The sequence below is a fragment of the Myotis brandtii genome, unplaced genomic scaffold (genome assembly GCF_000412655.1).
Source record: "Myotis brandtii unplaced genomic scaffold, ASM41265v1 scaffold37, whole genome shotgun sequence".
Taxonomy (NCBI): domain Eukaryota; kingdom Metazoa; phylum Chordata; class Mammalia; order Chiroptera; family Vespertilionidae; genus Myotis; species Myotis brandtii.
Window position 1 is genome coordinate 3458890 of NW_005364225.1, and position 11870 is coordinate 3470759.

The following is an 11870-nucleotide window of genomic DNA, read 5'->3' on the forward strand; positions in this document are numbered from 1 at the left end:
CCCAGCGGCGGCGCGTCCAGGGCGCTCCCTGCTCCCGCCCCGGCTCTCGTTTCATTCGGAAGCTCGGACTCCACGACCCGCAGTCGAAAATAGCTTTTAAACTTCGGCCTGTTTGCCTGCCTGCTCCTGCCGCCGCCCACTTTTCCGGATGTTTTCTCCCAGCGCGTTTGCAGGGTTTGAAACGTAACCTTTTAAATCTGTTGGAACCAAGGCATTTGTGGGCGGTGAGACGGACGATACGTTTCACTTTGTCCCGGCTGCGCCCGTCGCTTTGCTGGTCTTTTGTGCGCTGTGAGCACGGCTCCGGGAAATCAGTGGGTGAAGCCCATCGTTGCTCTTTTTCCTTCCAGTCAACCCCCCACACCCAGCTGCAGTTTGCACAAAAGAGGTCAGAATTCACCGTCACGGTGCTTGCGGGGAAGAGTGTCTCATTTAAAGGTGTGAGACCGAGTCCTGCTGGAACGGAAGCTTCCGTGCAAGGGGTCCCAGCCCCGGGCCAGGGCTCGCAGGCCGCTGTGCTACGTGCTGGTTTCGAGGCGCCGTCTGTGGCTGTTGCTTTAGAATTGGGAGGGGATGGTGGCGTTCATAAAGGTTTGTGTTAGTGAATTCCTGATGCATCTCGCTCTTACTGGTCAGCGTGCCTCGTCCTGGAGAGACTGGGCATTAAAAAAAACGTTCCTGCCTAATTACTGCCGCACCGTTCGTTGCTGATGGGTTTTGCCAGGGAAATTCTTAAACTATTAAAAGTTGTCGCCAGAAAAGGGGAGGAGACCGAGGACAAAATGTTTTGATCTAAGTAAATGCCCATCTGTCTTTAAAGTTGTGTGTTTAAAATATAGATATATGTACTTAGTGCTAAGGGGCCTATCTATATTGCATTTATTTTAATTAAAGCTTTCCCAGTTAGAAAGTTTTTGTGATAAATTGCTTGTGAATTAACATGTATTTTCTAAAGTGTAACTCATTTTTAGACTTTATTGACTACATTGAATACTAGTGTATAAATGCTCTTGACTATGAAAATAGTTTCCTAAAATAGCTTTTTTTTTTTTTCCAGATTTACAGCTTTGAAGAGACTACTTTTTTCCCCTCGTTTTTTTCCGCTGCAGTAATAAATCCCATTATGGAGACCCAGAAACTTTATAAAGGGATATAGCTTGAACTCTGTGGAGTGTAATTTTGTGTATGAATCATATTTTTTAAATGTGAAGGGGTTTTCAGAAAGAATAGTAAAGTTAATTACTGGTACATTATGTAAAACAATATTTTATTAGGCATTTATGATACTACAAAGGACAAGCTGTTACCTTGATAAATTTATTTATCTGTAATTATGAAATGAATGATATAGGTGCATGATCCTTAAATGAAAGACAGGTTAATTTTTAAATGCAGAGTAGAAAGTTTCTCCTGTGGAAATTTTATGGTTAAATTAGTTAAGTTAATAGAGAAAATACCTTCAGTTGGTCAAGCATAATAATAAAGTGGTATGCAAAGTTAGGAAGAAAAACAACATAATAATGATGTTGCAGGAAATGGAAACATAGACAATAATTTAAGGAGGAAAAATTAGCAGTTTGTGAGCTTTAAGCAAAATTCATTTCATTTGACATCATACACAGTATAACAGGAATAAATTCAACAAAGCTTGTGGGTGTTGATGTCCCCCAAAGCTATCTGAAACTAATATAACCCACTTAAGTAAATACTATGATAATAAGTTGTGTGAATTAGCCTTTAGATAATGTGACCATATGAAGACTTTAATTCTTGTTTACTAGACTAAAGCAAGATCTTGTATTTTTTATTTTTGAAAATTATATTAAAGTGCTTGTAGAGAAAGAAGCCTGCATAAAGTTTTTTTTTCCTTTTATAGCATCATCAGTAATTGGCTTGATATCCAGGCTTTGTAGTTTACAACCAAAAGCAAATTTAGGTATTCTGTAGTTGTTTAGAACTTTGGGAATATAAACCTCCTTTAAAAGTCAATTAGTTTTAAATATCTTCAGAAGCGTATTGACTGCTTTCAGGTCATTATATTAGTATTACACTAAATAATGACTTAACAGCACCTGAGTTACCTAAAAGAGTTAATATAATCCCAAAGAGTACTACAGCGTATCTTGGTAATTTAGAGGGGATATTCATCCTACCCGAGTGTAAACATAGGTGTAAATCCACTAAACTAGGTGTAGTAAATTTTAAGTAGGCGCCTATCATTTGGTTCTTTTTTGTAGTAAAAACCTAATTTAGTATGAAGAGATGAGAAATTTCATGTGAAAGTTTTTGCCCATCAAAAAGTAAAATCACTCATGCACAAAACTACCTCCCAACGACTTGTCCCAGGTCCCTCATATCAAAAAAAGACTATAATGGAAGATAGTACGATCTTGTCAAATTGGACAATTGACAACAAACACAAAATGAAATACGACTTTTCATGTGAACTCTACAGAATGTCTACGTACTCGACTTTCCCCACTGGTGTTCCTGTCTCAGAAAGGAGTCTTGCTCGCGCTGGTTTTTATTACACTGGTGTGAATGACAAGGTCAAATGCTTCTGCTGTGGCCTGATGCTGGATAACTGGAAACAAGGAGACAATCCTATTGAAAAACACAAACAGCTCTATCCTAGCTGTAGCTTTATTCAGAATCTGGTTTCTGTTACTGGTTTGGAGTCCACCTTTAAGACGACTTCTCCAGTGAGAAACAGTCTTACACATTCATTGTCTCCTACTTTGGAACAGCGGGGATCGTTCAGTGGTTCTTATCCCAACCTTTCATCAAACCCTATTCATTCTAGAGCCGTTGAAGACCTCTCCTCATTGAGGACTAACCCCTACAGTTATGCAATGAGCACTGAACAAGCCAGATTGCTTACTTACCACCTGTGGCCATTAACTTTTTTGTCACCATCAGAATTGGCAAGAGCTGGTTTTTATTACATAGGACCTGGAGATAGGGTAGCTTGCTTTGCTTGTGGTGGGAAACTCAGTAACTGGGAACCAAAGGATGATGCTATGTCAGAACACCGAAGACATTTCCCCAACTGCCCATTTTTGGAGAATTCTCTAGACACCCTGAGGTTTAGCATTTCAAATTTGAGCATGCAGACACATGCAGCCCGATTGAGAACATTTATGTACTGGCCTTCTAATGTTCCAGTTCAACCTGAGCAGCTTGCAAGTGCTGGTTTCTATTATGTGGGTAAGAAACTTACATAGCCCTACATTTTATCTAGTTCATTTTGATTGACATTTGAGAACACGTGTGTATTTAATGTTAGTCTTTTGTTTCCTTAGGTCGAAACGATGATGTCAAATGCTTTTGCTGTGATGGTGGCTTACGGTGTTGGGAATCTGGAGATGACCCCTGGGTAGAACATGCCAAGTGGTTTCCAAGGTAATTGTTTTTAAAGGTATTCCTGCACAAAACTGCTTAAAGAAGTAGGAATCCTGGCATGGTTAAATTTACATCTCACTATAACAAAGCTTCTCTTATGCTATTGGGGAATGAGCCTTTTAAAACTTCCAATTTGAACTTTAATTATAATTATTTTTATTGAAAAAGTTGTAGAATGTCCTGTGCATTTTTCTTTTGTAAGTCATGTATTCCTGATATAGTTCAACTTGACTCATTTACAGTTATGGCGGCCATACATTTCATTTGTTTTTTTCCTATTTTGCTTTAAAGGAGACTTAAGGATTAAAGATATATAAAATAGAACAAAAAGAACGTAAGTTAGAAAAATATAAGAAGGGAAAAGGAAAACAAGTGACATAAAATAGATTTATGAATAAAATATTTCGTAATAAGAATGCATATAATAAAATCTGATTGTTAAGTCTGATTATAATTGTAAATAATTTTTTTCTGCACAATTTTATCTTGTGATATGTCACATATCTCCTTTGGTCACTGTCTCTAGCAGTATCTCCTATTTTTAGAAAGAATTTAGAGGCGTTAGTGGAAATGGAATTAGAAATTAATTCTGTTTGTATTATTGAGTAGCTATGTGAACTTGAACAAACTGTGTGATGCCTTTGAGCTTCTCTCCTCTTCTGTAAAATGAGGGAGTTGGACTAGATGATTTTTTAGAAAATTGTGGTAAAATATACATAACATAAAATTTATCTAATTTTAACCATTTTTAAGTATACATTTCTGTGGCATTAAGAACATTCACATTATTTCTTGGTCATTACCACCATCCATTTTCAGAACTTTTTCATCTTCTTAAACTGAAAGTTGTACTCACTACACTAACTCAGCATTTACCTAGCCCCCTAGCCTCTGGCAACCACCATTCTACTTTCTGTCTCTATGAATTTGACTACTGTAGGTACCTCTTATAAATGGAATCTATACTAATAAAAGGGTAATATGCTAATTAGACCGGACATCCTTCTGGACAAAGCCATGGTGGCGGGGCCGAGGCAGAGGTGGTTAGGGGCAATCACACTGGCAGAGGAGAGCAGTTAGGGCAATCAGGCCGGCAGGGGAGAGCAATTAGGGGGTCAGGCCGGCAGGGGAGAGCAGTTAGGGAGATCAGGCCATCAGGGGAGAGCAGTTAGGGTGATCAGGCCAGCAGGGGAGAGCAGTTAGGGCTATCAGGCCGGCAGAGGAGCAGTTAGGGGCATCAGGCAAGCAGGCAGAGTGGTTTGGGGCGATCAGGCAGGCAGGCAGGTGAGCAGTTAGGAGCCAACGGTCCCAGATTGTGAATGTCCGATTGCTGGTTTGGCGGGATCGGGCCTAAACCGGCAGTTGGACATCCCCCGAGGGGTCCCGGACTGGAGAGGTTGCAGGCCAGGCTGAGGACCCCCCACACACACATATGAATTTTGTGCACGAATTTCGTGCACTGGGCCTCAAGTTGTATAATATAGATAATGTTTTGACCTGTGAGTGCCTTTCACAATATAAGACATCTTTGGAATTCCTTCAGGAAATTAAAAAGTTTTTTTTGTCATTTTTGTGTAGAGTTAAAAAAAAATTGGAGAAATATTTTAGTATGGCCCAATACATTGTTAAAAGTTGTGTTTTAAAAATTTATCTTTAATATTCATAATATGTCAAGATAAATTTTGACTTTCCAACTCTGAAAAGTGACATATGTTTTGTTTAAATAATTTATGTAGGAAAAAGCATGTTTTATTGTCAGATATTTAAATAACCTAATTATATTCGACTCTATGGGATTGTGTACATATAACTTGAAATTTGAGTATACTGTATGAAAAAGACATAAACAGCTTTCTAATTCCAGTGTTTGAATTGCTACATTTTATCCTTTATAAAACAAAACAAAGTCTTGGTTTATTTCTGTAACTTGTGTTTTGCTTTAAATAGTTAAATAACGGAAAGAACTTAGTGATGCTTTTTTGTAAACACTTCTGAAAACAGCAAATTTCCATTGTGGGTAATCTTTAATCTTAGTAAATGAAAACCCCAAATAAGTAATTGTTATCACTATATTTTAACAGTTTACTTATTTATTTATTAAATATTTGGGTGCTTAATGGATACTCTTTAGATGCTGGGGACATAACAGTGAATAAGACACCCAAAAATTGTCCTCATGGAGTTCATTGGAGAAGGGGAAAATATGGGAAGAATTTATTTTACTTCCCATCCTTATTTTTTAATTTATTTTTTTGGTTAATCCTCACCCGAGGATATTTTTCCATTGATTTTTAGAGAGAGTGGAAGGGAGAGGGAGAGACAGAGAGAAACATCAATATGAGATACATTGATTGGTTGCCTCCCTCATGTGCCCCAACCAGGGCCGGGGATTAAACTTGCAACCAAGGTACGTGCCCTTGACCGAAATCAAATGTAAAGTTAAATTTTTTTTTAACTTTACACAAAAATGACAAAATCAGTCCGCAGGCTGATGCTCTATCCACTGAGACAAACCGGCTAGGGCTATACTTCCTATCTTTAATCGTTATGAATATAAATTAATCAGTTCCAGAATGAAAATAATTTAAAACTATACAAAGATCAAAACACAGTAACAACTAGTTCTGTTACTTGGTTGATAACAGAGCATGCATATGATCTTTACTTATTCCACCCACTCACCAACTGAAGGACATTTGAGTTGTTTCTAGTTTGGAGCAATAATGAATGAAGCCACTCTAAATATTAATAAAACATTTGTGGACACATATTTTCATTTTTCTTGGGTAAACATGTCCAAGTGTGATTGATGAGTTGTATGGCAAGTTTTGTTTTAACTTTATAAGAAACTGCTAAATTGTTAAATGTTAAATTTCCACTGGCATGGTATGAGACCTCCGGGTGTTCCACATCCTTAACAACATTTGGTATTGTCCGTCTTTTTATGTTAGCCATTCTAATAGATATGGACATAGTGACATTTCACTGTCATTTTAATAAGCATTTCCTATCGATTAATGATGACGAGCTTCTTAGTTGATTATTTACCATCTATACATCTTTGGTGAAGTGTCTGTTCAAATCTTTTGCCCATTTTTATGTTTTATTTTTTTAAATTAAGTTTTGCTAGTTCATAATATACTCTGGATACAGTGCTTTATCAGATGTGTTTTGCGAACTTTCAGTCTGTGGATTTTCATTTTCTTAACAGTGATGAGCAGACATTTTTAATTTTGATAATGTCAGTTTATCAGTTTTCTCTTGTGGATTATGCTGTTGGTTTTTTATCTGAGAATTTGGTACCTAACATGAGGACAAAAAGATTCTCTCAACATTTTCTTCTGTTTTACATTTTACATTTACATTAATGATTTATTTTGTTTATTTTTATATATAGTATGGGCATAGGTTGAAGTATATTGTTCTAGTTGTCTAGCACTATTTGTTGAAAAACAAAAGCTATGGAATGGAAACAGATTTTATGTATTTTTCCATTGATTTTTAGAGAGAGTGGAAGGGAGAAGGAGAGACAGAGAGAAACATCAATATGAGATACATTGATTGGTTGCCTCCCTCATGTGCCCCAACCAGGGCCGGGGATTAAACTTGCAACCAAGGTACGTGCCCTTGACCGAAATCAAATGTAAAGTTAAATTTTTTTTTAACTTTACACAAAAATGACAAAATCAGTCCGCAGGCTGATGCTCTATCCACTGAGACAAACCGGCTAGGGCTATACTTCCTATCTTTAATCGTTATGAATATAAATTAATCAGTTCCAGAATGAAAATAATTTAAAACTATACAAAGATCAAAACACAGTAACAACTAGTTCTGTTACTTGGTTGATAACAGAGCATGCATATGATCTTTACTTATTCCACCCACTCACCAACTGAAGGACATTTGAGTTGTTTCTAGTTTGGAGCAATAATGAATGAAGCCACTCTAAATATTAATAAAACATTTGTGGACACATATTTTCATTTTTCTTGGGTAAACATGTCCAAGTGTGATTGATGAGTTGTATGGCAAGTTTTGTTTTAACTTTATAAGAAACTGCTAAATTGTTAAATGTTAAATTTCCACTGGCATGGTATGAGACCTCCGGGTGTTCCACATCCTTAACAACATTTGGTATTGTCCGTCTTTTTATGTTAGCCATTCTAATAGATATGGACATAGTGACATTTCACTGTCATTTTAATAAGCATTTCCTATCGATTAATGATGACGAGCTTCTTAGTTGATTATTTACCATCTATACATCTTTGGTGAAGTGTCTGTTCAAATCTTTTGCCCATTTTTATGTTTTATTTTTTTAAATTAAGTTTTGCTAGTTCATAATATACTCTGGATACAGTGCTTTATCAGATGTGTTTTGCGAACTTTCAGTCTGTGGATTTTCATTTTCTTAACAGTGATGAGCAGACATTTTTAATTTTGATAATGTCAGTTTATCAGTTTTCTCTTGTGGATTATGCTGTTGGTTTTTTATCTGAGAATTTGGTACCTAACATGAGGACAAAAAGATTCTCTCAACATTTTCTTCTGTTTTACATTTTACATTTACATTAATGATTTATTTTGTTTATTTTTATATATAGTATGGGCATAGGTTGAAGTATATTGTTCTAGTTGTCTAGCACTATTTGTTGAAAAACAAAAGCTATGGAATGGAAACAGATTTTATGTGAACTTCCTGGAACACCTTTTAGAAATCTTAGTAATTTGAAAATGAGTACTTGGAAAACACTGTCACATTATAGATGAAAATATTTGATTCAGTATTTTTTTGGAGGGTGGGTTTGTGCTTTAAATGTAATGGAAGAATGGACACTAGAGAAAGATTAGCAGTTATTATATTATGAAAGATCACATTTTAGGAATACTGTACTACAGTTTCTGAAACTATGTTAAATCCCCAAATTGTCTATAACAGCATTATTCAAGCCTCAGTTTGTGTTCCTTTGTAGATCTAGACTCTTTTATTGTTGCTAACTGTGTTAATGGATCTAAATAGAGAATATCAGAATGCATCAGCACATAGTAAGAGTCTAATGTTTGAGAGTTTTGTTTCTGTTAGGTATGAATGTATGCTACATTGTGATGTAAAGTGTTTCTATTATGGGGTACAAAATGTATGAAAGCCACTTTTCTAGAATGATCAGGTTATATTTTTGATCTAAAACAATTAAAAAAAATTTTATTTGTATGTTTTAGGTGTGAGTTCTTGATACGCATGAAAGGACAGGGGTTTGTTGATGAGATTCAAGCCAGATATCCTCATCTTCTTGAACAGGTAAATACATTTTTATAATTGACATCATTGAGTTCTCCTAAATAATAATTGCAAAAATATTTTAGAAGTAATCATTACATTTGTTTTTCAGGTATAGTTACAGGTTTTGTATTCATATTAATACCTTTAATTTTTATTTTTTTAACTACCTTGTTAAGGGGTTATAAAAAAGTTGTCTTTTGTTTTTCAGTTTTTTGAAAATCACTCCACAAACTACAATTTGTAGTAAGTTGGAGGAGAATCTTTAATGTCTCCTCCATCTTTTCCAGAAAAGAATATAGAATTGTCAGGAGTTTGGAACCTCTGAGAGTGGTCCAGTTGAAATACGACTTTCTAAAAGAAATGAGAAATCATTAATACTTTTTCTTATTTTTCTGAAACTAGAGATACACTTGAATTCTAATTTGGAAGTAGGTGAAGTTTAAGGACATTTTTATGATGATTAAGGTAAAACAAAGCAAAATGAAGAATTATTTTTTAATATGTTACAGATATTAGAGAGGAAGGGGGGGAGAGAGAGAGAGAGAGAGAGAGAGAGAGAGAGAGAGAGAAACATCGATGTAAGAGTGAAACATCTGTTGGTTGCCCCCACACGTACCCCGACAGGGGATTGAACCTGTGACCTGGGTATGCACCCTAACTGGGAATCACACCAGTGATCTTTTGGTGCATAGGACAGTGCTCCAACCAGCTGAGCCACACTGCTCAGGGCAAGCAAAGTGAAGTATTATGTAAATTTTCCAGTTTTCAAAGAGTCTGTACACTACTTACAGAAAACTTACCTTAATGTTGCTTTGTGCAGGCTGTTTGAAATTTTTTATTTTACCCATTAATTTTTCTTCTGTTTCATAGCTGTTGTCAACTTCAGACACTCCTGGAGATGAAAATGCTGATCCACCCAGTATGTATGAAAATACTTCAAATATGGAATGGGAATTTTTATAAGAATGCTGGGAATGAAAGTATGTAAACAAAGGATTTCTGAGGTCATAGGGGAAAAAAGCTGGAAGCTAATTATAAATAATGAGTATACTAAGATTCATGACATTGTCAGAAGATTTTTAGAAGTATACTAATCTTTCTTAAAGTACTGACATTCCAAGTGGGGAGATAAGACACATGTAAAAGAAAAACAACCGTAACAAATAGCTCAAGGAATACCAAGGAAATGTGCAAATAATAAGCCCTCCAAGGAGGAAAAGTTGTTCGCTATAAGCTAGCATATTTGAAAAGACCTAGTTCACATCTCATTTAGGAATTAGGTTAGATGTTAGGTTTGTGTTTTTTTGTTTTTTTTTTTAATATGTTTTTATTTATTTCAGAGAAAGGGAGAGAGGGAGAAGGAGAGAGGGATAGAAACATCAATGATGACAGAATTATTGATCAGCTGCCTCCTGCCCCTCTCCCTCCCCCACTGGGGACTGAGTCCACAACCCGCACATGTGCTCTGACCAGGAATCGAATCTCTACCTCCTGATTCAACCACTGAGCCACACTGGCTAGGCTAGATGTTTGGTATTTGTCAGGAGAGCTTTTTATCATGAAAGGGGTTGAATTTTCTCAAATGCCTTTTCTGACTCTATTGAGAGGATCATGTTTTTTATTATTTATTTTGTTAAAGTGGTTTATCATGTTTATTGATTTGTATATGTTTGAACCATCCTTGCATCCATATATAAATTCCACTTTATCATAACTAAGATTCTTTTAATGTATTGTTTAATTGCTTGTTAGTATTTTGTTGAGAACATTTGCATCTGTATTCATCAAGGATATTGGCCTGTAGTTTTCTTTCATTTAGTGTCCTTATCTGGCTTTAGTATCAGCGTAATGCTAGCCTCATAAATGAATTTGGGGTTTTCCCTCTTTAACTTTTTTTTTTATTTTTAAATATATTTTATTGATTTTTTACAGAGAGGAAGGGAGAGAGATAGAGAGTTAGAAACATCGATGAGAGAGAAACATCGATCAGCTGCCTCCTGCACACCTCCCACTGGGGATGTGCCCGCAACCAAGGTACATGCCCTTGACCGGAATCGAACCTGGGACCTTTCAGTCCTCAGGCCGACGCTCTATCCACTGAGCCAAACCGGTTTTGGCCCTCTTTAACTTTTTGGAGGAGTTTGAGAAGGATTGGCATTAATCTTTTTTAAATCTTTGGTGGAATTCACCAGTGAAACCATCTGGTCTCAGTCTTTCTTTTTTGATTACTGCTTCAGTCATTTTAGTTGTTCTTGGTCTGTTCACATTTTCTATTTCTTTATGATTCATTGTTAGTAAGTTGTATGTTTCTAGGAATTGATCAATTTCATCTAGACTATCCAGTTTGTTAGCGTTAATTATTCATAGCAGTCTCTTAGGATCCTTTGCGGTTTTGGTATTTCTTTTGTAATGTTCTCTTTTGTTTATAATTTAAGTCTTCTCTTTTTTTCTGTATGAGCTTAGCTATGGTTTTTCAATTTTGTTTATCTTTCCAAAAAACCAACTCTTAGTTTCTTTTTTTCTATTTTCTTTGTAGTCTCTATATCATTTATTTCTGCTCTAATCTTTGTTATTTCCTTCTTTCTGCAAAGTAGGGCTTATTTTCTTTTACTGATTTCATGATGTTTCAAATTGGGTTGTTTATTTGAGACTTTAAAAAGAAATATTTTTATTGATTTCAGAGAGGAAGGGAGGGAAAGAGAGAGACAGAAACATCATCAATGATGAAGAATCACTGACCGGCTGCCTCCAGCACACCTGAGCCCACAACCCGGGCATGTGCCCTTACTGGGAATCGAACCATGACCTCCTGGTTCACAGGTCGACGCTCAACCACTAAGCCACGCCGGATGGGTTTGAGACTTTTTAATGCAGGCATTTATTGCTATAAACTTCCCTCTTAGAACTGCTTTTGCTGCATCCTCTAAGTTTTGGGTACGTTGTGTTTTTGTTTGTTTCAAGATATTTTCTAATTTCCCTGATTCATTGGTTGTTTAGGAGTTGTTTTTTAATTTCCCTGTATTTGTGAATTTTTCCATTTTCTTCCTTTTACTGATTTCTAGTTTTATACCATTGTGTTTAGAAAAGATACTTGATATGATTTCAGTATTCTTTTTTTTTTTTAAATATATTTTATTGATTTTTTACAGAGAGGAAGGGAGAGAGATAGAGAGTTAGAAACATC

The 11870-nt window shown here is 35.9% G+C and overlaps 1 protein-coding gene across 4 annotated transcripts in view; it reads left to right on the forward strand.

Annotated features, from left to right (window-relative positions):
* The first annotated feature begins 14 nt into the window (after positions 1-14).
* Positions 15-11870, forward strand: part of BIRC2 (baculoviral IAP repeat containing 2) — a 23612-nt gene continuing 11756 nt past the window's right edge. The window contains exons 1-5 of one of the 4 annotated variants that reach the window (XM_014544587.1): positions 15-591; positions 1058-3207; positions 3303-3402; positions 8626-8704; positions 9557-9605. In XM_014544587.1, coding sequence (XP_014400073.1) covers positions 2313-3207; positions 3303-3402; positions 8626-8704; positions 9557-9605 — 1123 coding nt within the window. In that variant the 5' untranslated portion in view covers positions 15-591; positions 1058-2312. Of the gene's footprint in view, positions 592-1057; positions 3208-3302; positions 3403-8625; positions 8705-9556; positions 9606-11870 lie in introns of those variants that run through there. The other 3 variants (XM_005872213.2, XM_005872214.2, XM_014544588.1) reach the window with 3 other exon arrangements.